The 27,042-nt window shown below is 40.8% G+C and overlaps 1 protein-coding gene across 5 annotated transcripts in view; it reads left to right on the forward strand.

Annotated features, from left to right (window-relative positions):
• DPP6 (dipeptidyl peptidase like 6) overlaps positions 1-27,042 on the forward strand; it is a 545,428-nt gene that overhangs the window by 502,731 nt on the left and 15,655 nt on the right. For all 5 annotated transcript variants that reach the window (XM_030264257.4, XM_030264258.4, XM_002189663.7 and 2 more), the window contains exons 13-16: positions 1,756-1,863; positions 2,405-2,496; positions 4,179-4,226; positions 6,112-6,230. In XM_030264257.4, the coding sequence (XP_030120117.3) occupies positions 1,756-1,863; positions 2,405-2,496; positions 4,179-4,226; positions 6,112-6,230 (367 nt within the window). The remainder of the gene's footprint in view (positions 1-1,755; positions 1,864-2,404; positions 2,497-4,178; positions 4,227-6,111; positions 6,231-27,042) is intronic.

Raw genomic sequence — 27,042 nt, forward strand, 5'->3', positions numbered from 1 at the left:
TAAATTATAAAATTCTCTTCCAAGAGAATGCCTCTCAATTTATTTACTCCCCTGGGTAAGTCATAATCTCTGTCACAGAGTTCTGCCTCATTCATGTGTTGCCTTTCCAGCAATGAAACATGCAAACAATGTCTTGTATCATCAGCCCAGTGCTAAATCCTCACTTCTGTCACCTGTGCCATGAACCTCCTTCCCCTGTAGTTCTGAATGAACCTCAAACTCATCAGCACAATGCCTGCTCTCACTGGCACAGACATATTGCTGGAATATATAATGCAGGAGGCACAGACACAGAAATGGAGGGTGAACTCATTGCTACCTACCTCAGGAAAGGAAAACCTGTCGAGCAGAAGGTTTGCCTGAGCTATCACAGTCATTATTCAATGAGGTTTCTCCTGTCATGAAAGACATTTGGAAATAATATAGAGTTTCATGTTTCAGGTTCCAGAACAATGTCAGAAACAAATGAAACCATTATTTCATAGAGCTGCAACAAGCTGCAAATGGGAACATTTTAAAATACTCTGAAAACCTAAGCAGGGGAAAATAAAAGGCAAAAAGAACAGTTTGAACACCTAATAGAGCACTGACAAATCTGATAAATAGCAGAAAAGAATTAATCAGTAAAGAACAAAGGAGCAAAGAAACATGGAGTAAGAATAATGTGTTAGCTTACGGGAAATAAAAATGTTTGTTCCTTTGCTATGCCATTAGTCTCCATGTACAATCAGGTTCCTGCTGGTTCAGTGTGGTGTCTTGGCATGTGCCAAGCAGAAAGACAAAGAGCTTGATTAACACTGAACTGCAGAGGACCCAGAAGAGGCTGGCAACAATCTTCTTGTTGCCCTGGATAAAGAAGGGTTCACAAAGCCTGGCCAAGGAAGTGCTCATCCAGGCACTAAAAATCCTGATATGACAGGAGAGCTTCAGCAGAGCTTCAGCTGAAGTTATAATTGGAAATTATTCACTTCCAATTAGCTGAGACTTAGAGTTAGCTTCATGTAGCCAGCCCTGTTGGTTCAGTGCTCCTGAGTCCTACCACATGGACCATCTTTCTGCCTTCCCTGGTAATCTCCTGTTCAACCTTTTCATGTAGTGGAGACTTCTCATGTGCCTCAGGGCTCTTGTTCACAAAAAGAAGACTCCCTTCCAGGAGGTGCTTGCTTTCCACGTGTGATGTTTGATTTTCCTTCTGCTGAGTCTCTTCTATCTCTGGGTGAAAGTTCCAGTCACCCAATCAAAGTCAATCACCACGTTCACCTGGGAGCTCTGTGTCAAAAAGTTCTGCAGCAGATCCTCTCCTTCATAAATAATTCAGTGAGATAAGCATTTGTAAGGCAGTAGAAAAAGACAGCAGTTAGATGCTGTTCAGTTATGTTTCCTCTGGAAGAACAGAGAGGTTCTTCCAGCAGGGTAAACAGGGTTTGTCACAGCAGTTCTAAAGGCTCCAAGTGCCCCGAGCAGCCAGCTGTATATGTGCATTTTGGCTTTGTAAATGGTAATTGACTTCACAGCCAAGGAACTCTCTTTGCTGCCAGTCCTCCCACAGCTGAAAGGTGTCTGCTTTCCCCAGAGCAAGAAGCAAAATTCAAAACTTTCTCCAGTTTTCAGTGGGCTCGTTGTTTGCCTCAGCTTGTTGTCAAAGAGCACTTTCTATTTTGCTGTGAATTCACTTTACAGGGTGTTGGAGTGCTGAGCAATTCTAAATACGACCAATTAACACTAATGCACCCCTTCATTTTGCTGCTTACACAGAATGAAGAGCCCATTTTTTCCAGGGACGGTCGGAAGTTTTTCTTCGTCCGGGCCATTCCCCAGGGAGGACGTGGGCATTTCTACCACATCGCCATGTCATCATCACAGGTGACTCTGCTGCTGCTGCTCTGGGTCTCACCTGAGGCAGACAGCAAGAAAAGTGGTGTCTGTGCTTGTAGCAACGAGATGGGGAGGTGCAGATGTAAAAACGTCTTGTTCATAAAAGAAAACCTCCAATTATGTTTTATTTGGGCGTAAGATAATGTGAATTTCCAAAGAAAAAGGTCAGTCGGCTGTCTCTTTCTAAATATTATTTTGGATTGGTTTTTGTAATGCCACTTCAGTTGTAGATAAGTAAATCTCCACCCTGCCACAAAGAATTAAATAGAAGCATGTGGGCACGCTGGATTAGAGGAAGGGGTTTGAAGTTACTCTGTGCTGAAGTCACCTCATTATCTTCAGTGGAGTCATGGTTAAAATGATTCTGACTCTCTGTTATTTCTATGCCTGCAGATTCACAGAAATGGCAGGTGTAGTGGCGGGAATTGCATATTTTTCGTTTATTTTTCATGGGCAATGGAGCCAGAAGAGCTCCCTTTTTCAGAAGTTTTAACAATAAAGAAATGTACTTTTCTTTTCTTTCTGGCAGCCCAACAGCAGCAATGACGACTTACAGGCTATTACATCTGGAGATTGGGATGTGACAAAGATACTGGCATATGATGAAAAGAGGCAGAAAATGTAAGTAAACTTTGGCCTGACAAATCAGAGACTTCCTTTGTTTAGCCCTGGGCTCTGGGTTGGTTACAAAGGTGTTGTGAGTGCACTGAAATCTGTGAGCATGAGGAGCTGGGGAGAAGAAAGCAGGAGGAGCTGTCTACATTTTGGCTTAACCTCTCACACCATTACAGAAATCTTCTGTTATTTTGAATAATCTGTACAGTTCAGACCTCTTTCTATGACTGTTAAATAAATATGTGCAGAGAAGTAATTTTTCCTGCTGCAATTTTTGATAATACCCTCTGTAGGAAAGCTAACACGCTTTTCTGTAGGAAAGCAGTCTGTTTTCATCAACCACTTGGTCAGTTTTGGAAAGAATCTTTTGTTGACCTGCAAAAATACCAATGCAGTGGGAAAAAAAAAAAAAAGAAAGAAAAAAAAAAAAGTGGCTAATTAGTTAGAATTAGGAAAAAGAAAAACAAGAAAAAAAACAAGGCCACTCTTCTTCACACTTTCTTTTTATGCTTTTAAAAAAAAGTTCTGCAAACATTCACTTTTTCAAATATACTTCAAGAAATTACATAAGAAAATATTTAGACAGCTTCTGGAATTAAATAACAGATTCCTCTCCTGAAAAATATTTGGGTGGATACAACGTTGTCACTTCTCAGTTACTTAAAGTCACTGAACAGTGGAGTAAACAGTCTCTGGAATAGAAAAAACTTTGAGTGATCATTAAGAGCACAGTGCTTCTTCAAAATTTTGAATGCTCTAAATTACCAATAAATTCAGAACAATATAAAATCATAAAATGTAGAATCACAGACTGGCTTGGGCTGGAAGAGAAAGAGCATCCAGTTCCAGCTCCCTTCCACTGGACCAAATTCCCCATCAAACCTGGCCTTGAACACTTCCAGGGGTGGCCTAAGTAGAAAATTAGCACCAAAGTTTTAGTGGCATTTTAACTGGCCAATCAAGCAGAAAATGCCACACACAATTTGTACAATAAAATGTGTGCCTAGGCAAGTGCAGCCTGTTGGAAGCAGATCAGCAGGGATGAAAACCCTTCCTGGCGTTGTTCACCCCATGGATGCTCCATTTTCTCCTGTGCTCTAGCATTATCCACACAAAATGCATCTAATTCAGATTACACAGGTGGGACTGAGGTTGGCCATCTCCTGCAGCATCACTCTTTTACCTCCAGAAGCTGCCACTGCACAACAGAGCTTGTGTTGTTTATTCAGAGAGGAGCTCAGCACAAAACAAGGACAACAAAATGTTCTTCAGCTTCATGCTCTGCCTTCCCATCAAACCCTGATTGGCAAAGAATAAATGTGGCCAGAGGAGTAAAAACTTCCTCTAGAGAGAGAACAAAGGTCTTTAAAAGAAATTCTGAGCCATGAATCTTGAGGTAAAAAGGTGGATATCTTCCACTTAATCATGTGATCCATTTTTCATCCTGGCTGACATGATGAGTGTAGGACCCAAGGTTTCCCATGCCTGTTTTAACTGCAGTGCAGTCTGCAAAGTACCTTCTGGAGCCTCTCAGAGATGTGTCCCTCTCTATCCTTTCCTAGCTCAGCTTAAACTTCCCTTGCTTTTACGAGATTGTGAAAATGGCAATATGAGTGAAGATGTTGTTGCATGAGAAACTTCTAAACACCCTTCTAATGGTGCAATTCACTTCTATTTTTCCCCTCCAGTTATTTCCACAGCACAGAAGATTCGCCACGAAGAAGACATTTATACAGGTAAGTGCTTTAGTAACTTCATATACAGAATTTCCCATTTCTTCAGTTTTACACAAATCTTAAGCAATTGCTGTAGAAGCAGTTTCTTAAGTTTTTTCTTTAATGGCATTGCAAGATCTCTCAGTGTGTCACTGGAAGAAACAGCGTAACCATAGAAAACGAAATGCTTGACACTTGGAAATGTTTTACATTTAGCAATTTTCTCATATTAATGCAAATTTTGAATTGGTGTCAAGATTGACTATCACAAAACTTTCCAACAGAACTGCTGAGCACTTGAAGAATTCAGAAATGCAATAATGGTATAAACTGTCTTTATACTTTCCAATAAAGGTTTTGAAAAATTTCATAGTAGCTCACCTCTTCATGAAATTGAAAAGAATTAACAATATTTTATGTTTACAAACCTTTTTCTGCAGTTCCAGAAGATTTTAGCATCATCCCTAAGTATATGAAGAGTAAAAGGCTGGTTTTACACCAAGCTATTAGTAATGTTGCCATTGTGAGATATTGTGGAAACAGATTACAAAGTGGAGGAAACACAAACTTTTGAAAAAGCATTTCAGAATAATTTTTCCATTTGTCCTGTTTTTAAAGAAAAACAGTCACCCTGCTGCCACCACAACCTCTGCAATGAAGGGCAGGGTTGGTGAAAGCATCAGTGAATAAGGCACAGGCAGTACATTTTCCTTCTCTCACATGACATCATATCTTTTTTTCCTCAGTGGAAAGAAAGTTAGAGCAAAGTAAATTACCTGTGATTAAATATTTTTTTCCTTTCGAGACCTATATGCCTGTTCACTGCACACCACGATTTTTGAGAGTATTTCCTTGAAGAAAAGTTTTTAAATTATATTAACCCTCCATTTCTATTGAAATGAATACTTAAAAAATGGAGTCCAGGCACATTTCAAGAGCTGCTGGCATGAGTGAGAGCAGCTCTTCCTTGTCAGCATCCATCTCACCCCGGTGCCTCACCAGCTTCATCTCCCCACACAGACAACAGAGAAAGAGCAGATGAAGATCTGTTTAGAGTTTTCTCCCCCACTCCTTTTCGTGTTTGATTTAGTAGATTTAATTAGGATTTTAGTCAGAGATAAAATCTGAGCCTGAACAACAGCTCATGATTACTCATTTCAGCCTCTGTGATCCTAAGAAAGTTGCTCAGTCTCATTACTTGAAATGGTAGCAAAACACACTCCTCTCCTTTACAGCAATACTAGAAAGATCTCTTGGTAAATATTCTTGAAGTTTCAAAATGCTATCTATTAATATTTGCTAATAATCTGTAATTCTTCAACATTGAGTGGACACTTAGCAGCAAACCTGTGAGCAAATGGACAGGCCACGTTACCTTCCTCAGCATCAGATCCCTAAATACAATCCTTTCTTTCTGCTTGGGGGTTTTAAGAGCAGCTATTTAAACCTGTAAAAAGGTCTTTGGCCTCTGAGGGAGCAGCTAGCAAATCAGACCAGTGGTAAAGCCAACAAGAAACTTAGAGAAAGCAATTCCAGCTCTTTATTGCCTGTTATAATATAAATAAGTGTTGAAATGTTGTTCCTTTGTTTCATGCCTTCATCCACCAAATTATTACTTCCTCTTGTGAAATTGCAACCATCATTTTCTTTTAAAAACTGTGCCTTCCTCCATAACCACCTGACCTTGCAAAATGACATCAGAATCCATTTATATATTCTCTATTCAAGCAGGAGGGGGAAAAAATCCATTATTGCTATTTAAACTCAACCAAATGGAAATACTTTGTCTCTTACTAATGTTGGACATATTAGATTTATATTCTTGTTCTAAAGAAAGGTTCAAGTAATGTTGCTTTCAAATAACATTTGCTCAGTGACCTTCATGGAATTGTATTAACTTTTTCAGTGCAAGCACAAATGGGAACTTCAACAGGAGGTGCCTGTCCTGTGATCTGATTGAAAACTGCACTTATTTCAGTGCATCCTTCAGCCACAATCTGGAATACTTCCTGCTGACATGTGAAGGTATGTGTGGGTTCTGTCACTGCAGTTGTTGTGCCTCAGGGGCAGGATTTGGAGCCAGCACTGATATCTTCATATTTATTTATTCTGTGGACCTGAGGTCAGCTTTGAAAGACCGGGTATGAATATGTTGCTTTTAAAGCTTTACTCTTGACATTTTTCTTTTGTTTTGTGTTTTTACTTGTAGCTAGAAAGCAAATATTTACAATGTTTTTCTGTGCATACATGCACAGAAGGTAGAGGTAGATTCTCCTAGCCACCACAAGCATCCTTAAAGGGAAGAAACAGCAAAAGCTGGAGGATATAAAACATCAGAAAATTTGTGAGAGAGAAACCATCAAGGTGGGGCTGACTGTGAATGACTGGGACTAAGTGCCAGATACATCAAGCAATACCGTGAACAGAGGGATTTAAAGTAAGTTACAGCAAGAAGACAATTTGCCAGAAAGGGAGCTTACAGAAATGTTCCTGATAGAGAATGTGAGTACAGAATATCTGGTGCTTCCCTGCTCATCCATCATAGATTAACTTGGCATAATCTGCAGGTCCAACAGGGATTTCCTGTTTTGAAAATGCCTGAGAGTGTCCAAGAGGCTAAAGATGCATTTCAGGAGAAGAGTCATTGAAGTTTTCTCCAGCTCTGTTAAGACGGAATGCAGAACTTCACAAAACTTAATCCTGTATAATTTAATTCTGCTTAATTCTCCAAAATGGTACACAAAATGCATGCACACCAGTCATCCTGGAACTGAAGTTGCTCAGATGGCTGCATGTCCTCTAAAAAAGGCTTGAAAAGCATCAAACAAACAAGAAATTCGTTATTTTCAACAGCCCGGGAGGGAAGTGAGTGGGTTTTGAAGGGATATTAGGAAGGAATTCTTTGCTGTGAGGGTGATGATGCCCTGGAGCAGGTTGCCCAGAGAAGTTATGGATGGCCCATCCCTGGAAGTGTTTGAGGCCAGGTTGGATGGGGCTCTGAGCAATCTGGGATGGTGGTGCCCATGGCAGGGGACATCAGGGGCTGCCCCTCCTCTGAGTGCCAACTATCCACTGCTGCCACTGACTCTTTGTGGTGAGTACCAAGGGTAAGAAAGGAATATTTGAGGTGGCAAAATGGGAAATAATCAAGATAAAGTGAAGAAGTAGGATGGTTTATATAAAGTAAAATACCTGGACTGTGACAATTGCAAAAACATGTTTTTCCCCTGGAAGGAAATGATAGGTTGCACGTCAGAGGCATTTAAAGGTATTAAAAAGAATATCTGTCTGTCAACACAGTACAGAAAAAAAAAGACCATTAACAGGACAATATAGTAATTAATTTAATGGACTAATTAACTTCATGGGCTTACCTGTAAATCTGAATTTATAGTTATGGCAGACATATGCAGGGAAGTGTCATTTGTCAATAACATTCAGTGCTGTAGTAAATATTATGTTTACTAAGTTCCTCCCTTTAAAAGAAAAACCATGTTTATTTCTTTTCTTGTTTTCATTTCAAGAACATCTGTCAGGAGCTACCAGAGACTGTCCATTTCCTTGCACCAAGATAATTGTTTTACTGTAATTAGAAGCATTTGTGAATAATAAGATTAAGGTTTCTAAAGGGTCTTATCAACAGTTATGAGGTGATTTGGTTTGATTACATTATATCTCATCCACAAAAACCTGCAGTGATACCTGAAGAGATTAATGAGTTTTATTAGTATGTACATTAATCCAGTACACAAGATTATTTTGCATAATAAACTATGGGTCTGATTCTCAGCTGCTGTAAACAATAACTCAATTATAAGGTCATTAGGATTAGCTGTATTTCCATCTACTGAATATACCTTTGTCTGAATTTTAGCTATTCAGGACTAAATCCTCAAATATCACTGTAGCACAAATACAGCACAGCTTCATCTGTGAAGCTCATCTCGGTGTCTCCATTCAGATAACTTTACAGAAAATATGCATACATGAGCAAATACAGAAATCTAGATAGAATTTCCATTTTCAGAGATTTTATTAATATATCAGTCCATTGCATTTGGTAGTTATTCCTTATTTACGTGGCTTAAAGTGGGAGATCTTTCAACCTATTTGCTCTCAAGCAGGAGAGAACAGGAGCCACGTTTCTTTTTGGCATTTTTCATGTAGGATCCATCAAACTTCAGGTTATGGGTGCACTTGCAGCAGGGACAGCTCCCTTTGGTTCCTGCTGCAGCTGATGTGAGCCAGGTCAGTGGAAACCTCTGTTCTGGCTGAAGTACAGATTTCTGAATAAAAATATCATCCTATCAGACTTTGGTCATTTAAATAGGTGTTGTGGTTTCATGGAGAATCACCTGGATCCACTAATAGGACAATTCCATTTCCACAGCTCCTCAGACTGCTTAGCCACACCTTGGCCATGCCTCAGCTCCTCAGGGTGCTGAGTTATTCCTCACAAGCAGTCGTGCTCTAGTATAGTTTAGATTAACAGAAAATCTTATTTATTCACATGCACATAGAATATAAAAAAGGAAAAGCCCTTGGATGAGGATCTGTCAAGGGACCCTGCAGATCCTGTAGCTTATCCAGCAGACAGAGCAAGCCCACCAGGGTGAACAAGAGTTTGTCTCACAATGTCTGCTCCCCAAGGGCTTCTGCCAGGAGTTCCTATCTCTACTTTCCCCCCAAAAAATTCCCCACAGTTGGAGACGATGTTCACAACCAGACAGTGGCAGACAGTACCTGTGGCTCTTTAGTGCTTTCTTCATAATATGTCTAACATGCATAAATTTGTATCTAAATATGTATTCAATACATAAATTTCCATAATATGTATAAAATATATCAATATGTATAAAAGCATCCAGAGCTCAGGTCTTGCTGTCTATTCTGTGACTGTGACATGAAAATGTGTGTTCATAGTGATCACTGGTGTACCCAATGTCAGCCCCATATATACCTTTGGAGGTAGCTAAATTAAATTATTTTACTGTAATCAAGCCTGTAATAGCTTAAAAATTTGTATTTTCTCAGCTGTCCATAGAACAAACACATGGACAAATATTTATGGCTTGAAAAAATTTCTGTACTGACAGAGAATAACCTGTACCATACCTCAGTTTCACTCTATCCCTTCCTTTGTGACTTTCTGTCACACATTTCATTGAGTTTAGGGCTACAGACATGATTGTGGCGCAGCTGAACTTCTCTATAATGGATGGCAAGGTTTGAGCAATCAATCATTGCTTATAAAATATTTTGTGGCACTTAAATGAAAGGCAGGCTTAAGGGAAAATATATTCCCTAAAAGGAAAAAACCAAACAAACAAACAAACAAAAACCCAAGAAAGGTCTGGCATCGCTCATTTTATCCCAAAGGTCAAGAGCTGGAAGTTTTCTTCTCGCTCTTTTGGTACTTTAAAGGCAACATATAATTTCCTTTAAAGATTTTTTGCTGTCCTGCAGAATACATTTAACAGCCTTGCTACCTGGCACAGGCTGAAATGAGAGCAGCTGCTGCAATAGAAGGTAACCTCTCTTGAAAGAGGACAGTGTAATGCTTACTGTCAGGAGGCAACGTTTATTGCAATCAGTCGGTCCCAGAAGGCTAGTTACCTTATTTTTCATCTAATTTTATATGCTCATGATTGAATTACTGTAGCAGGATCTAAGGAAACATGATGCTTTGCAGACTGCTGTTAGATTATCTCCTCTAGACACGGTTGAAAAAGCAATATCTGCTTGACCAAGGTCACTCCTACTGTCCTTTCCACCATAAAATATGGGTTTATACTTCTGCCTCTTCTCATAAAGCAGCACAGGCACCTCTACTGATTCCCTCTAAGATAAACAGAAATAAAATCTGGATGGAAGTGGTTTGCTATTTTATACATAAATTTAATTGAGGTTGGATATTTCTCATCTGAAATGGGATGGAAATTTCAATTTCACTGAAAAAAGGATAAGAAACTGCAAGTTTTGGCTACAGGAAGAAATTTATTCCTGTTTCTTGAGTGGGACTCAGACACATAGGTTGCAAGTCTGAATGACATCAGCCAGTAAAGCACTAAAGCCTATTTTTAGGTGATAGCTCCTTCTCTGAAGGATGAAGCCCTATCAATTACTACCCCTGTAGTCAACTGTGCAGTGTTTTACTATTTCCACTGTGCATAGGTACACTTTGTCTCCAGTGGTTCCTTTTATCTGTCCCAGTGCAACCAGCCAGCGCCATTAAAACTCCACTCCTAATGAGGCTGTTCATGGGGAAAGCAAGGGAAGCAGCCCTTTCTGTCACAGGATAATTGGTACTCTGACACTCGGGTGCTTTGGCTGCAGTGTCTTCACTATCATAAAAAAATCTGTAAAATCACAGGGACTTTCGTTTGGACTTGTCAGAGTCCAGGACATCCCTCTGGCTGCCCTGGCTGTCTCGAGACCCTGGCAGGGGGCTCAGAGACCTTGGCAAGAAGTCAGAAACACCTGTGGCTTCGATTTTAGCCCATGGGAAAAGCTGCCAATTTTGTGTGAGGAATTACATGCCACAAGTGTTTGAGTAGTGTGATAGCTGAGTTAACACTGGGTGAAAAAGGGGTTTTAGAATGTAGTTCAGGGGGTCAAGATGGAGGAATTTGGGCGTGTCCTGGCCTCCTTTTCCTCCTTCTTGTCCTCCATGTCTTGGCATGATGGTGACACTTTTCTATTGGTTTAAGGTAGAGACACACTGTCCAACATAGATGATAGGTATTGGCACATTACTGTAAACATACTACGTGTAGTTTTGAGTATATAATGTGGGAGCCACCCAAGGCTTGAGGCAGATTGCCATGGCTTCCTTTCTGGATGGAGCTCAGCAGGTCAGAGAAAGAATGTTATAGATAAGGAAAAATAAACAACCTCGAGAATGCGATCCAAAGCATTCCCGACTCCTTCTTTGGGTGCAGCGGGCTAAGGAAGCAAAGACTTTTACAATCTCAGGGTCATTCCAAAGCAAAGGAGACTCTGACATGAACTCACAGAGCTGTCAAGTGTTTCCTGGAACCTGGAGTTCAAGTCCCTGACATTACAGACTGTGGCACCGTAGCATCCTTTACATAAGCTGCTCCTTCTCCATCAACCAACCTCATCCATAGGCTCATCCTGGCCCTGGGGAGGTGGGGTTTTCCCCACAAAGGGTTAATGCCTTCTGAGGCAAGAGAACTAGAGGGGAAGACTCTGGCCTGTGCACACATCTCTGCAATTAATGACATTTAGTACACAGTGAAAATGATGGGGGGAGGGCAGTGTTGTTCTTGGGATGCCTACCAGCCTGCTAATTAAAGTTCTCCGTAATCATACATTATCAAGAAGGGATTGATCATTTTTAGGGATGTCACAAAGGAAATTGAAGGGGAGAGGGCTGCAACAAGGGCTAAGGGGAGGTTTGTCTCACACTTGACATGGTTGCTGGGGGTAGAGAAGTGTTTTGGCCACTACCCTGTGTGTTGTTCTTCCATCAGTGACCAGTTAAGGCAGAAACAGCTTTTACTTTTAGCTCCCTGTTCAGTTACACTGAACAGGGAACTATCTTCTTCTATAGCCCTTCCTCCTCTTCCAGATACAATAAGATTGTTTTGTTCCAAAATGCCAAAAAACACTATTATTTATCCTGTCTCTTTGAATATTATCTCTGCTGGAAGCTGTGTCTGTGTCTGACTGCTAGCTTTTTTTGTCAGTTTGTGCAGACCAAATGACTTTAAAGCTGTCTCTGTCTTTGGAGAGAAGAAAACAGATTATTTTAAGAAAAATGTTAAAATATTGTCACCTGATTTGGCTCCTCTCTGGCACTGTTCTCCCTGGCACAGTGGATCTCAGCAGCTTTGCCTAGATGCTGTAGATCAGTAATGACAGGTAACAGAAATGAAGTAATTTCTGCCTTTCCTAGCAGGTAACTCTCCAGCTGTGGAGCAAAATGTTATGTTGCAACTGAGCTGTGCTTGATAAAATACCAAAAGAACAAGTACAAAAGGAATTTATCTGGTTTTCCCCATGTGTGTCCTCCGAGCCAGTGATGACAACACCTCTGTAACTGCAGTACTGTCCCTGAGGCACTGAGGGGTGCCTATAGGCCTGGGAAATCTTTAAAAATAGGATTTATTGCTCTTACATCTTGCCAGAAAAAATCGTGTTTCAATCCTATTCACAGATAACAAGTGGTACAAAAGCACTGATTAGAAAAAACTTTGCAATTTAAGGATCTCCTTTGAGAGTGATTCATACTAATGGAGGAGCAGCACAACCAAATTAGAGATGATCTGAGTCATGTTTCTCACGCTATTGGACATTCATTCATTCTGTCTGTGCTTTTATGAGTTTTAAAGACAAGTGCTGCAAGTTTTTTCTGTATAGAAGCAGCAGGTAGCTATAAACTTCTCAGGCCCTTAAACTGTTTCTTGGGAATTTAATTATCTTCTTTACTCCCTCTTGGTGAAACTTGGAAACACCATCTGGAGATGGGAACACTTAGGAGCATCACTTGTTGTTTTCACTTAATAGGTTTATGCTGAGCCTTGAAAAGTCCTTTTGTTCTTCCAAATTTGTTTTATTTTCCAGAATTTTGCTGGGGTCTGTAAAGATTTTCACTACCAAGTTTCATCAAATGATATGGCTCTGCTTTGTGGCAGGTTGTCCTGACTTTGCTTTTAAACATATTTTAGCACCAAAGAGCCCAGAGCATGATTTAACAAGGTTCAGCCTTCCACTGTGGGGAGTCCAAACCCTGGTTTGGAATCCTTTCAGGTATCCAGGTTGTTCTGCCCACTAATGTGGACACAAGATGACAGAAGTCTGAACGTTTGGTGCTTCTGGAGTTTACCACAGACAGATTTTTAATGTGGGTGTGTCTGAGTTGTGAAATCCATTGAGTGAACTTGGTGTTTTCTGATGGGGACTGCTTTAGGGGAAGCGTTTGTGCTTGTTGGGACCAGGATCCAAACCCAGGCTCATGTCCTTGACCAGTGCCATCTCTCTAAACCCAGTCAGTGTTTGCTCATCAGCATTTCTCCTGCTTTCTTTTAGTAACATGGGGAGGGTTTTTACTAAAAATCACAGACTAGCACTCCTGGGCAAGGGAACTTTTAATGGAGCTGGAGTGGTCAGAAAAGTAGGAAAACTGGGTCATAAATGCTGCCTCATGTGCTGCATATCCCACGAACAGTGTGAGAAAAGCTCAGCCAGCAGCTGGGTGGGTGGGAAAAACTTTTGAAGCACCAGCTTCAGCATCCAGCATCACTGGATAGCTTAGCTCAAGATTTAAACCCCAGGATTTTTTTTTTTTTTCCTTAATGTCAGCAAACATGAAATTCTGAGCAATGTTTCTAGTGTTGTGGCTATACTTCATGTCATTACTGCATAAAGACATTGACCTTTCTTGAGGAGATTTATATTTTGGAAAATCTCCTAGTATTTTATTCTCTCATGGGATTACCAGCTGATTTAGACAGAAATGAATGTGTGCCATAGAAAAGCTAAATTAAAATCAATAAATCACATGGATTTGTTGATGAATTTCTCTAATAAAATAATATTTTGCTTTGGTTTGCCTATCTACTTATGGATTCAGTCTCTTTCATCTGCACTTCTTATAAGTGGCTTTGGGGATTTTTCTACATGCAAATTGCTTAAAATATCACTCTTGTGAAAATTTTGAATGTAACATTCATCAAAAAAACCAGGGATTCTACTCATATAGACTTTGTGAATAAAAGTGTCTGAATCCTTTCTGCCTCAGGACAAAAGATCATGACATTTTTCTTTCATTTGGAATGAATCAAATCGCATTTTTCTTTAGTTACTCCATCAAAATCAGGGGGCCATGTCACAGAGATATTTTTGGCAGCAATTTTTTACATTTATGGCTCCTTCAACAGAAAGAGCTTAATATTATTTAATATCTCAGGAAAATCCTATACTGATATTTATCAGAATACAGGGAGTAGAAGTTTTATTGTATTTACAAAATAAATACTGCACTAAGTTTTTAATTTGAATTATGGAAAAGTATGAAAATCCTTTTGCAACCTTTCTCCAGATGATCATTTTCATGGTCTCACCAAGTGGGGAGCAGAGGCACAGCAAGAATTAGGGGCTTGCCTGTGGACACATCTGGAGTCAAGTATCATGACCCCCATTTCCATCTTCATATTGCAAGACAGTGCTCCAAGGAAAAGCAGCACTGACTCCTGGAACAGACCAGAAATATGACTCCTTCTGCAGCCTGTCTCCATTGTGGATGGTGGATAATTAACCCTCTTCAGGATTTTTGCAATAATGTACCCATCAGGGACGTGTCTGCCCAGCTTCTGCAATAAGAGGTTGGTTCATGCCTTCAGGCAGGAGAATAATGAACCTCTTTGTACATCTTCCTCAGTTCCTTCATTTAATCAGACCTTTTAACCTGTGCCATTTGGGCCAGACCTACCATCCCAGGAAAGCAATGGAAAATCTGGAGACAAGCTTATTTTTACTAGCCACGGACAAGCAGAATGTAAATCAATGACTCACAAGGCACACGCACATAAAGCAATGTTTTAAACCTCTCTACATTGCCCATGTATTGCCTGAAATATCACATAGAAATGTTGCATGTCACAGTCTCATCAATAAAATCCCTGGAACCAGATTGCAATTAGCAGTTGTTATGCTCAACTAAACATCAGCGCAAGATATGATGGAAGTAAACATTGGCTCTTCCCTGAATAGATTGGGCTATTTATGAGCTGTAAAACAGCTCCGTATTTAGGCAAATATATCTGCAAAAAGCAGGTGGATTGCTTCTTTGTTCTCCTTTCTGTTACAAAATAATCAATTTTTTTGTACAGTACTGTTGGATTCTCTAAACCTTGAGTTGGATGTGTATACCTATGATACATACACTTACAAACAGGTGGTTTTTACTATAGTTGCTTTAACTTGTTGACCCACATCCAAACATGGAGAATTCAAAGACACATTTGCTAACAGTGCTCTGAGAAGTCCTAACCAGCCATCATATGCTGGTTAGGACACATGGATTTAGTTTTTTCCTGATGTCACAAGCTCCTTTAGAGAGCTCAAGCAGGTCTTGTAATTCCAGATTCCTAGAGGTGTAGTGAAAATGAAGTCCTGTATTACTGACTGCAGTGCTCAGATATGCAGTGACAATAAGGGGCATAGGAGCTCCTAGATGGATAAATTTCCAGAATGGTTTTGAAAGCTTCAGTGAATCTTCAGTCTATTCACTGCAGAGAAACCTTCCTAGCACAGCAACCCAGCCATTAGTATGCAGGAGAGCACTCCTGTGACAGAACCAGCATGCAAAGTGATTAAATGGCACTGGAGTGAGGAGTCAACAAGGCATGGCTGCAAACATTTGTGTGGTGCCTCGTCTCAACAGCACCCCAATAACGAGCCTGGAATTACACCACAGGCCTCAATAAGTGCAGGGCCAGTCCTCCCAGGTGCTGGGTGCTCTAACTCGGTACAGCAGCAGAGGAGCCCTGGGTGTGCTGCAGGACAGGGCTCCAGCAAGCCCAGCCTCCCGTGCCCCCATAGCAGCCCTCAGTGTACAGTAAAAAAATGCAGTAACCCCCAACTCAGGGAAGAAATGATGATGTCTGGCTCCAGATCAGAAGGCTGAAGGATAGCTTTATTAAAACTATACTATATTACATTAATATACTATTTAAACAGAATACTATCCTATTCTACACACTTACTTCTTACTTACCTAACTAACAAACTCGTTACTCTCTGCTAAGTCCAAGCCACAGCTGAATCCCATTGGTCACTGAACCCAAAAAACCTTCACCAGAATCCAACCCAGCCATCACTGCAGGTAAACAATTTCCACACCACATGGGGAAAACAAAGGAGCAGAGATAAAGATTGTTTTCTCTTCTCTCTGTGCTTCTCCTGAGAGACAGAATTAAGTCTCTCTCTCCAGAGAATGTGAATGTCACACTCAGTGCCTTTAGAGACAGGCAGGGATCTAGAACCAGGGATTGGGGTTTGAGTTGTAGCACCACTAAAGCAGATATGGAAAATGTAACAACCCATTTTGGCTTAAAGCACATCATTTTGTGTTTTCACAGCACTGGGATTTATCAGGATCTGGGAGACCCAGTGCAGCTGCAAGGGGAATTATCTTCCTGTGGCTGTGTTTCACTTGGAGTGTCTTCAGACGTGGATGTGTGTGCTAGTTGCTCCTTGTGGGTGATAGGGACCCACTGAGCTTCTTAGAAGGATTTGAACAGAGAAACAATTTGCTTCTCAAATGCTACTGGGGTAATATTCCATTAGGAGGGTTTTCTGCCCATAATGCCCAAATTAAAATAATAGAAACTCTTCTTCTTGCTTTTGAGAGATGAAGAAGCTGAAGATCCTATTTAACCTCCCCAGATAATAAGACCATGGTGACTTGGAGTATCTCTGGCAGATAACCATGGAAATCTTGTGGTTGTGGGTACAAATATCTCACTCCAGGGCCTGAAAACAATATTAAATGCAAGGGAAGAAATACCTTCATTTAATCCCTAATTAAATTTAGTTAGGTAGAAAGCCTGCTTCATGGCAAGATTTCTGAAGCATATGGTGTCAACTAAAAATGTCATAAAACTGCCCATCATGGTAAAGACAAAGCATCTTAGAAAGGCTCACATCCTACTGGAATTCAAGCAAATGCTTTCTAAGTGCAGCTGGTCCTGTTAAGAGGGCCAGAGCTTGGCAGGTGACCTTTGGCAAATACCATGATAAATTAAGTTGTTGAGCTCTAAAGAGACTTAATTGGACGCTGAAATAACTATTAGCACTGAAAATGGGTTTTATTAACCGAGTCAAGAGCCTATGGATATTTAAAGGTGCAAAAGGCACATCTAGGTTTAAACAAATGTGAAAAGCTGATACCTGGATTTTATTGCTGGGATATGCACCAGCTGGAGGCTACAGCTCCATGTAGTCATGCCAGTAGCTCTGAAGACATCAGGGAAAGCTGAGAGCCCACTTAAAATATTTTCTTTACTGCTGACACCATAAGCAATAACTGCCATGGGAAAACCCAGGGGAAGGTTGTTTCCACTGCTGTCCCAACAGGTTGTGCCTCCCTGGGCCCCACCTCACCTTACTGTGAAATGCAATAACCCCCTATTGAGCTCCTCATTGTATTTTCCTCAGCACGTCTCAGAGGAACACAGCACTGCCTGTCCACAAGGACTGGAAGACAAAGTCAGTGCAGATCTATTCTCTGTCCACCTCAGGGGCTTTTTCAGCAATCTGCTGCCTGTGCCACAAACAGGCTCACTCTGAGCTGGGCCCAGGAACTGAACTAAATGAAAATAAAATGATTTTTTTTTTTTTTTCTGCTGGGATCAGAAGTTCTAGAAGCTGTTCTGCTGCTTTACTGGATGATTTTACAAACATTTCTGTTCTTGCAAGGGAGTGGGACATGCTGGCATGGGACCAAGTGGCTGAGGTGGGGATGAGAGTGGACAATTCTAAATTCAATATCTTAGAGAAGCTCAGTGAGGATTTCATCATCATAGAAACATAGAATACCCTGAGTTGGAAGGGACCCACAAGGATCATCAAAGGCAACCCCTGTCCCTGCACAGGAGGACTACCCCAAGCATCATTTGGAAATTTTTTATGGGCCACCTAATGACTGCAGTCTATTACTGCTTCACTCCAGAGTAGAATGGTATCTATATTCTATAATATTCAAAAATAAGATATGTTTTTCATCAGTCCACACAGTTGTAATATTTTTTTTAAATCCCACCAGGTATAGCATGCTTCACCATAAATTTTCGCTACTTGTTTCTTGATGTGCAGGTCCTGGGGGTTTGGGTTTTGTGAACAGCCTGATCTGTCCTTGTGTGGGTTCTGTGTCTCCAGCAAGGGGCAGAAAACCAATATTTGTCAGTGTGTGCTCTGGGGGTCTCACCACAGTAGTGTCTGTCTAGGTAGAGCAGGGTACCCAAGACAGCCAAGATCTATCGTGGGATAGAACCCAAGTGGTTCTACCTTTGTGTGACCACCCAAGCCAGGTGTCCTGGCCAAACCCCCAAAACGCCTGTCTAACAAAAGCCAGGATGCAGCAGGAACACAGAGATAATGTCCAAGCACAGCTGGGTGCCCTGCAATGTGCTCGGGGCCTGCAGGAACCAGGCGTGCCCCGGCCATGCGCCTGCAGGTTGCCACCCAGCGGGATGTTAAACGGGCACAGCAGCGTGCTGGGGCCCGAGAGGCATTCCCAGGGCTTGCTCACATCCCAGTCACTGGGGGAGTGTTATCTGTTGTGACCAGAATGGTTTCCCACACAAGGATGATTGCCACAACCTCGGCTTCTTGTGTACGCGGTAGCGGGAGGCTGTAATTAGCGCTTCCAGGCAAACTGTGACCTTTTGGAACTTTTCCTGAGGCTTATGAAGCCTAAATTAGTTTCTGCTGTTTGAAAGCATGCACAGGCTTAATCTCTGGGCCCTATTTATATTATAATTACTATATAATTCACATTTGCATTCACTTGACTCCTTTTCTTACTTAACAGCCGAGGGTGGCTCTCGCTCCTCGAGTCCTTTGTGCGCAGTTCATGGGTCACAAATCCTGTGGGTGAAGGCAGGGTGGGGGATGCTCATTCCCACTGCCTCACATGCTGTACAACTGCAAAGCAGCAGGCTGGCATGAAAACCCCCTTCTGCACAAGGAGAAAGTACCACCAGAGCTTTTTCTGCAGGAAAAGAGAGGATGGTATTCTTGGTTTGGACGTTGGGTGAGAACTTCTTTTCTACCTCCTGTTGACAACAGAGTTATGACTATAGTTTGAGACTAATTAAAGTGATGGCTTTAGTTATTTCTATAGTCTGAGATTTGTTAAAATAGTGGCTTTTGTGGATATTCCAGAACATTTTTTCTCCCTTTAAGCAGATCTCTCATTTATGATATAAACTATTTCACTTTATTCTTATACATCTTTAATGTGTTGTAAACTTCCCACAAACACTCAATTTCATAAAAACAGGTGAAAAAAAAAGCCCAAACTAATATGCATGAATATTTAACAATAAAAATAATAGAAAATGTCTGTGATTTTCAGTGCCTGAAAAAATATTGTAGAATTAAAGCAAAACTCCTCTCTTCTTTGAAATGGCCCCATTCTGCAAAGCACTATGTTTTCTTTGTTTTTACATGTTTTGATCCTGTTTTCATTTTGATTCTTTCTTGTAAATATGAGCTGCCTGGCATTGCCCGGAGGAAGGTGATCTATCATCTGCTTCCAGCCAGGGCTCTTGTCACTTGGTCATTCTGTACATATAAAATTTTATCTGAGCTCCACTCACAGGAGATAAATGACCATGACAACAGGCTTCCTCTGATGCCTCAAATAATGAAGGCTCACAAATCAGGCAGAAGCCTCCTGCATGTCAAGACCAGGGTGCATGTGCTTTATTTCCAGCTAGATGAGCAACCTTGGATGAACTCATTATTCTGCAGTGGGTAGTACAGATGTTACCATCCCACAAGATTTAATGCTTCCACTGAGGAAAACTGCTTCTTTCACCTTGGTTGCCAGCTGGACCAGCTGTAAGGTTTATTGCTGGCTTTTGTTTTCTCTTTTCATGGTAGTTGCTAAGCCCTTTATTAATGCAGTCAGTACATTAAGGGTGTATTAAAACCTGAGAACTCATGAGAGGAAAACAGCTTAATAACCAGACAATGTGAAGCAATGGTATTTATGGGCTGGTAGTGGTGTTTTTTTAAGTTAATATCCAGCACCAGTTATTACTTAATTAGCTAGGAAGCCATTACTTTTTTGGAAGAGAATTTTACTTATGGAAAAGAATAAATTAAGATTATCTGAATAAATTGATACTAGGTTTTTGATAAAATAAACAGAAAATATTAAATGAAGTTTTATTCAGTCGCAGTGAGGTTAAATGGCACTGAGACAGAGTATTTTATTTCACACTGTGATTATAAGGAATTCTCTTTTTTGCCATGAATATCATAGAACCATGGAATGGTTTGGATTGGAAGGGATCAGCATGTATTAATCCAATAAGACACCTAGACTTTAAAAATAGGGACAAGTGTAAACTTTTGATTTCGTCTCTTTCCAGAGTTCGTAGAAAGCCTGGATTAAAACTGAATTGAAAGAGATTAAATTGAGGTATTCAAATAGAACAGAACCTGGAAAAAAGAGGAAGCTGAGTATGGGGATTTTTATTGTTCAGATTCCATAGCTTGGACTAGCATACTAGAAAAAAATAGTCTGGGATTTTGGGAAGTCAGTTACCCTCATGTGAACTGGAGTTTTTCCCTCCTACCTCTGGTACTTGCAGCTCCAGGAGGGAGCTATCAGGTTCATGAACTCTGCAAACAAATTCTCCTAACCTACCTCCTTTTCACAGCTGATCTTATCCCTACAGTGGTTATACACCTGCTCCATGCCCTGGAGTTTGTACATTTTCCACGTTCCTCTTTGGATCCATCCACATACATTATTGCATTATGCTTCTTAAAACCTTAGCCAAAGCCTCATGAAAGGGAGGAAATGCTCAGCCCACTCAATGTGACACCTCATTGGCTGATATTAATTAAGAAGGAGAAGAGGGAGATTAGTGAAAGAGCTGTGAGCGAAGGTTAAGTACCAGCAAAAGGAACAGGAAGTAGATTATGATGGAGAGGAGTAAGAGGCTAATTGGAGATCAGGAGCAGGGTTCATTAGGAGCTGGTGTGGGAAATGACCTTTCCCAGATTGTTCCCTGGCAGCCTGGGAACCCAAAGCTGGATGAAACTGGTGGAATTTGCTAAGACACAAAGCTGATAAGCATCATCAGAAGGCAGAGATAAATACTAGAGAAGCTGGATGTCTTGCAGGGCTGGATTGGGAGAAATTAATAGTACAAAGAGTAAGATTAGACATATGGTGACTCAGGGCAAAAATTTTTCTTGTGTTTGAAGCTCAAAAGTTATAAATGCCTCAGCAGAGCAGATGGGTGCCTGGGCACGGAATGCTGACCACTGGGTGTCTGCAAACTGCCTACCTGCTGTGGGGTCATGGAAAAGGTGAATGCTCTTTTAGGATGGATCAGGCAAGGAATTTTCCATAGAATAGGCAAGTAGCAGTTTCACTATAAAAACCAATCAGGACATCCTCAACAGCATTCTGGTCATTTCTGTTCAGGAAGGAGGAACAGAATGTAAAACACTCTTGCATCAAAGAATAAGATGAAAAGCAACTTTGTCCTACAAAAGGGAGTCAAAATAATCTAATTTATATGACTGGATGAGAGCTTTTGGGGAGACATGACTACTCTGACTAAAATGGAAATACTCATGATTAGTAGGAAACAGATTGTTGGAACAACACCAAAAAGGTGTAAACAGGAGTGACAGCCAGTACAGCTTCAAGTTGGAAGCAGCTTCTACCAGAAGAGCAAGACACCAGAAGGAATTATATCAGCAAACTTGATTATATTTAGACGGTGTTTGTCAATACTTTTGTAACACAAAATTTCCTGTAGCAGCAAGGGAAGATCTTCCCAGACCCAAAGACCCCATGTCCTTTAGTGACCACAGGGCAGAGAGTGGGATGGGCTGGCCAGTGCCAGCCCAGCTTCCCACACTGCTGTTTCCTCTCAAAATCCCATGGAAGGGACCTGACCATGCTTATTCACTCCAGCAACCTTCTGAAGAACCCATCAGGCCTGTTCTGTGTAGTGGAATTAAGACCAAATCTCTTGTTCATTTTCCCTCTAGTCACTGCTAACTGATTCTGCCTCAGAGCACCCAGATTTATTTCTGCTCCACGTAAAGTAAGCATGAAATTTATTACCAGTATCACACAGGGCAGAGACAAGCAGTACCATCAGAGTGGTTGCCCGAGAACAAGCCAGGATTGATTATTTTACAAGACAAGTTACATTTGAGGAAGTGAAGATTTGATTAAAAAATTAAATGCCTTGGGGAGGGTGAATAGCAGCATAAATCTATTTGATGTTTATATCAACAAGGTTGCCAAAGCAAACAGCACAAACATCTGTCCATAGCATCAGCTGGAAAATACTGCAAATTGGGGAAATATTTTAATTGTGAGCAGTGGTTCACGGAGCTCCCCATGTCTTTATTTATTAGGCTGATAATATCACCCCAACATATGAACTTTATGTGGCACATATAAATAATTCATGGATTAGCAAATAAAGAGATCTGGAATCTGTACACAGAGATGGCTGTTGCCAATTATCTCACTTGTGCAGAGCCAGACCCTTTCAGCTCCCATCGCTTGCAGCTGCTCTTTTAAATCATTCATCAGTGCTTAAGAGATATGCTGGTGGCGCTGGCAGAGAGTATTTGAATTTTCATTGTTTACACACTGTGAATTTAGCTTCTGGTCTGAATTTATCTGCAACATTGAAGCCTTTGAGAATATAGATGAGAAGAATAAGACAATTCCTCTTTTTATCATTTTTAAACACTTCTATAATTTTTATTAACTGTTCTTCAATTTTCCTTCATATTCTTTTTATAATCACTACTTTCATTTTAAAGTTCTATTAACTGATATAATTCCCTATGCTGTTTAGATCATGAACACATCAGGAATACTCTGGTATATAAAAAAGTATTACAAAACAAGTGTCTGGTAAATATTATCTTCAAGGCTGTTAAATAATTTTCCATTTTTATTTTACAAATGTATACCTTATAATCTAAATATCTAGAGTTGCTTCTTTCTGTTCATGTTTAAGCAAAACCCTCTTGGAAATAAAAGCTGCTTAAAAATTGATGAAAAACCATGGCCAGTGCTTTTTCTTATCAAATTACTGAGGCACTGAGCTTCTGTGCCCATTCAGATTGTGATGGGTAGCATTTCCTGGGTGATAAATTTGCCTGTTGTCATTATAGCAATATAGCTCAATTTACTTCTTGCATGGATAATTACAATAATGGTTTTAAAGTCAAAGGCCCTATGACAAACCCGGACTTTCAGCTGTATTAATTGAAAACCTAATTCGTGTAACTAGAGTCTCGTGCAGCATTATTAACCATGCAGCTATCTGTGATATACAGGGTGTGTCTATACACAGAAGTTCTGTCAATCATTTTTCTCCTTTCTTTGAAGCTATAAATAAAGAAACATCATTCAAACTTCTGTCAGGACGCTGGGGTTTGCTGGTACAATGCTGGAGGCAGGAGAGGGGAGTGGAGCCTGCAATGACATTCAACCCCATCCCACTCAACACAGGGATGCAGAGAGGGATAGCAGGGCCCTGTATGGTGCCAACTCTAAAAATTTTGTGGATGTGGTGTCAGGGAACATCAGTGCCTGGTCCCACACCTTGGGGAGTGTCACAGCCTTGCCTGTACCCACCCCTCCAGAGCAACAAATCCAGCAGCATCGTCTTCACCCTGTCATGCAGAAAGTGGCCTGCCCCTGATTTTGGGAACGGTCATGAGGTTATAAGGTATGAGCTGGGTCTCTCTTACTTTGCAAATCAGGTAAAATCTCAGTATCTGCTTTACTTTCTCAAAGTACTTTGTGTTTTACCCTTCAAGGAGCACAAGTGAGTTTTACCCTTCAAGAATGCCACCGCTGCCATGCTCTCAGGATCTCTGTGGGCAAGAGGCAGAGCACTCACACGGTTTCTGAGGAGGGCAGGTAGACACAGGGGGATCATCAGTGCAGATTAAAGGGCAGAAGCAGCAGAACGTGCTGGGGTTCAGAAGTCCCCATCAAAGCACCTCTGGATGGGCTCTGGAGGAAGGAAACACCAAGCAGGGGATGTCCTCGCCCTGCTTCTGTCAGCTCCCAGCAGCTCATTGAACAAATTAGGTTTCCCTCTCAGATCCACACATGACAGTGGATGGCATTTAGCAGATGGCATGTGTAATGGGACTGTCACACCAACACAGGTTTAAAAATAAAGCTGGGGAGGCAGTTAATGAATATACAATTCTCCTTTCAAGGAATTCTTTCTGTCCCTGTCAGGCATTAGGCACTCAACTTGTGAGTGTTGAAAGACTTCTGATGTGCGTGCATTAAAAGACACAGTCTAGCATGTAACTGGGTTGTTTTACTTTAAAAACTGGCACTGAAATAAGCAATTTATGTCATTCCTAAGAAAGTGACTTTTATTTTCTTGATGACTTTCAGCCTGCTCACAAGTGAAATGGATTCTCTAGCTGGAGTGTTATTACTGAGAATATTTAATATTAAGATGATTCTACTCCGTAGTTTTCTGTCTTTATTATTTTTCCTTGTTTGTTAAAAAATAAAAACTAGGCAAGTCAAAAATCTACTTTTTCAAGGACACTTGTTAATTTTAATTTTTTTTTTAATTTCGTATCACCTCAAACTGAATATCTTTATATAAGACTTTGCTTAAAAACTTTGATTTGGGGAGATGACACAATAACAGTAGAAGTAGTTACAGAGAGACTAGCACAATATATAACATATGCAACTTTGTAAAGTACACACTAGAATTTCTCTTTATTTATTAGTTTCTCACAGCTTTTTCAGTGCCAACAACAAAAAAAAAAAAAAAGGAGGAAAACTATGTTAGAAAATAAAAGGATTCTATGAATTGTATTTCTCTCTTTATCCTTTTCTTTTTGTTGGCATTTCAATGTTAATTAAAGGACTGCTCCAGTTCCAACTGAAGCCATTTGGGAGGATTCCTTTTCTTTTCAGTGATGATTTTATCATGCCCATATTTATTAGGTTTGCCTGCTTTTCCAGCAGTCTGGCTTCTGGGACTGCAGGGGAAAAGCAGGGAAGGTTTATAAATAAATATGGTCAGCATATCAATGTATATCAGTAGAAGAAAGGTAAATTCAGCTAAATCCTGGTGAGTAAACCTGTTTTCCTTAGTGCGTTATAATTCACCTTCCTGCATGTTAAAAAACGGTGCTAATAAAAAAATTAGATTGTCACAGGAGGAGATTGTCAATTACAAGGAAATAAAATCAGGCTGCCATATTAGTCAGCTTAATTATAAATAAAATAATTTTCTGCCTTTTCTTTGTAAAGGTAAAGTCTGGGTGAAACACTCTACCTGCAATGGGATGTGAGTTCTTGGCAGCACAGGGAAAACCACTGACACAATTATAGCACCTTAAAGCTTTTCTTGCTCTCAAGAACTTATTTAATGTAACAAACCAGTGTGAATGGCTCACAGGAACATGTTTTTGTTGCCGTTTGTGTGAACACTCCCAATTACAGCATTTCAGGGGAATTTTCTCAGCCAGCCCTACACAAATTACCATTGCACAAGTGATGATCCCACAGGATTTGCTTGTAGGTTAAAGGGTTTAAGCAACTTAAAAGGGTTGAAATCTCAGGGAATGTTGGTCTCTTAAAGCTGTCTTACTTTTGAAGCTTAAAGAACGTTGTTTTTTTTGATATTCAGTGTTCAGTTTTGGGTATCTCACAACAAGAAAGACACTGAGGTGCTGGAACCTGTCCAGGGAAGGGCAATGGAGCTGGGGAAGGGTCTGGAGCCAAAGTCCTGTCTGAGGGAGCTGGGGGTGTCTAAGAGAAGAAGAAACTCAGGGAGATCTTTCCACTCTCTACAACCTCCTGAAAGAAGGGTGCAGCCAGGTGGGATGGATCTCTCCTCCCAAGGAATAGTGATAGGGCAAGAGGAAATGGCCTCAAGTTTCACCAGGGGAGATTTAGATTGAGTATTAGGAAAAATCCTTTCTCTAAAAGGTTTCCCAAGCATTGGAACAGGCTAGCCAGGGAAGTGGTGGAGCCACTCCTGGAAGTATTTAAAAGACAAGTAAATGTGGCACGGAGGGACCTGGTTTAGTGGTGGGCTTGGCAGTGCTGGGTTAATGGTTGGACTCAATCATCTTAGAGGTGTTTTCCAACCTAGATGATTCCATGGGTCTCTCATTGTGGGATCTTCCCACGCACATGGCATGGGAACCTCCTGGCCCCACCGTTGGGATCCTTGCTGGGCACACTGATTGCCCCAGCTGCTCACACTTGCTGCTGTTCTACCACATTACACTGTGGGGAAAGGGAAGGAAAGTAAGATATCCACTGTCTCTGAGGTGGAGAATTCACCATTTCATCACTGCAGGGCTACTTTCACTCTCCTGAGCAGTACTGTCAGTCTCAAGGAAAAACCTACAAACAGGTATGGGAGCAACTGTGAGTGTCTGTCCTGGGTCAGCCCACCTTGGCCCAGTGTCCTGTGTCCAAGAGCAGTCCAGGATGACAACTGAAGAGCAGGGAGAAGGAAGCTGACAACCATAATATGAGCTTGATCTCATGTACCATCCCATTTTTCTATCAATCAGCCACCTGATGGCTTTCTGAACAAGAAGATGAACCCCGATCACTGTGCTAAGGACTAAAGCACCCTACAGCATCCTGTGGTCAAAATTGTGGCGTCCTGAATGCTGCAGCATCCTGGGGCAGTGAATTGTGTGGCTCACTCATGTACACTGCATAGTAATGATAATCCTCTTTGTATAACACTGACTGAATTCAATGCCCAAATGTTGCATTTTAAGACAGAATATGTAGCCTTTTCTAGTGTGAGAGCCAAGCTGGTGTTTAATTCATTAAGAGAAAATAATATGCAAAACAGCAATATTTATCCACAGCATACAAAATGTAAATGCTTTGTGCTGTGATGTTTGGGTGTCATTAGAATAATTTTAAAGGCAAGTGATTTAATTGTGTTTGTGCTAATTATAATGTTTACAAATTAGGGAAAGATGCATTTAGTGGTCTGTTGGGAAAGAGCTTTGAAACCTTACATGTCTTTGAGTCTACAGTACTGTCATCTAGTCATAAACTCTTTCT

The sequence above is a fragment of the Taeniopygia guttata genome, chromosome 2 (genome assembly GCF_048771995.1).
Source record: "Taeniopygia guttata chromosome 2, bTaeGut7.mat, whole genome shotgun sequence".
Taxonomy (NCBI): Eukaryota; Metazoa; Chordata; class Aves; order Passeriformes; family Estrildidae; genus Taeniopygia; species Taeniopygia guttata.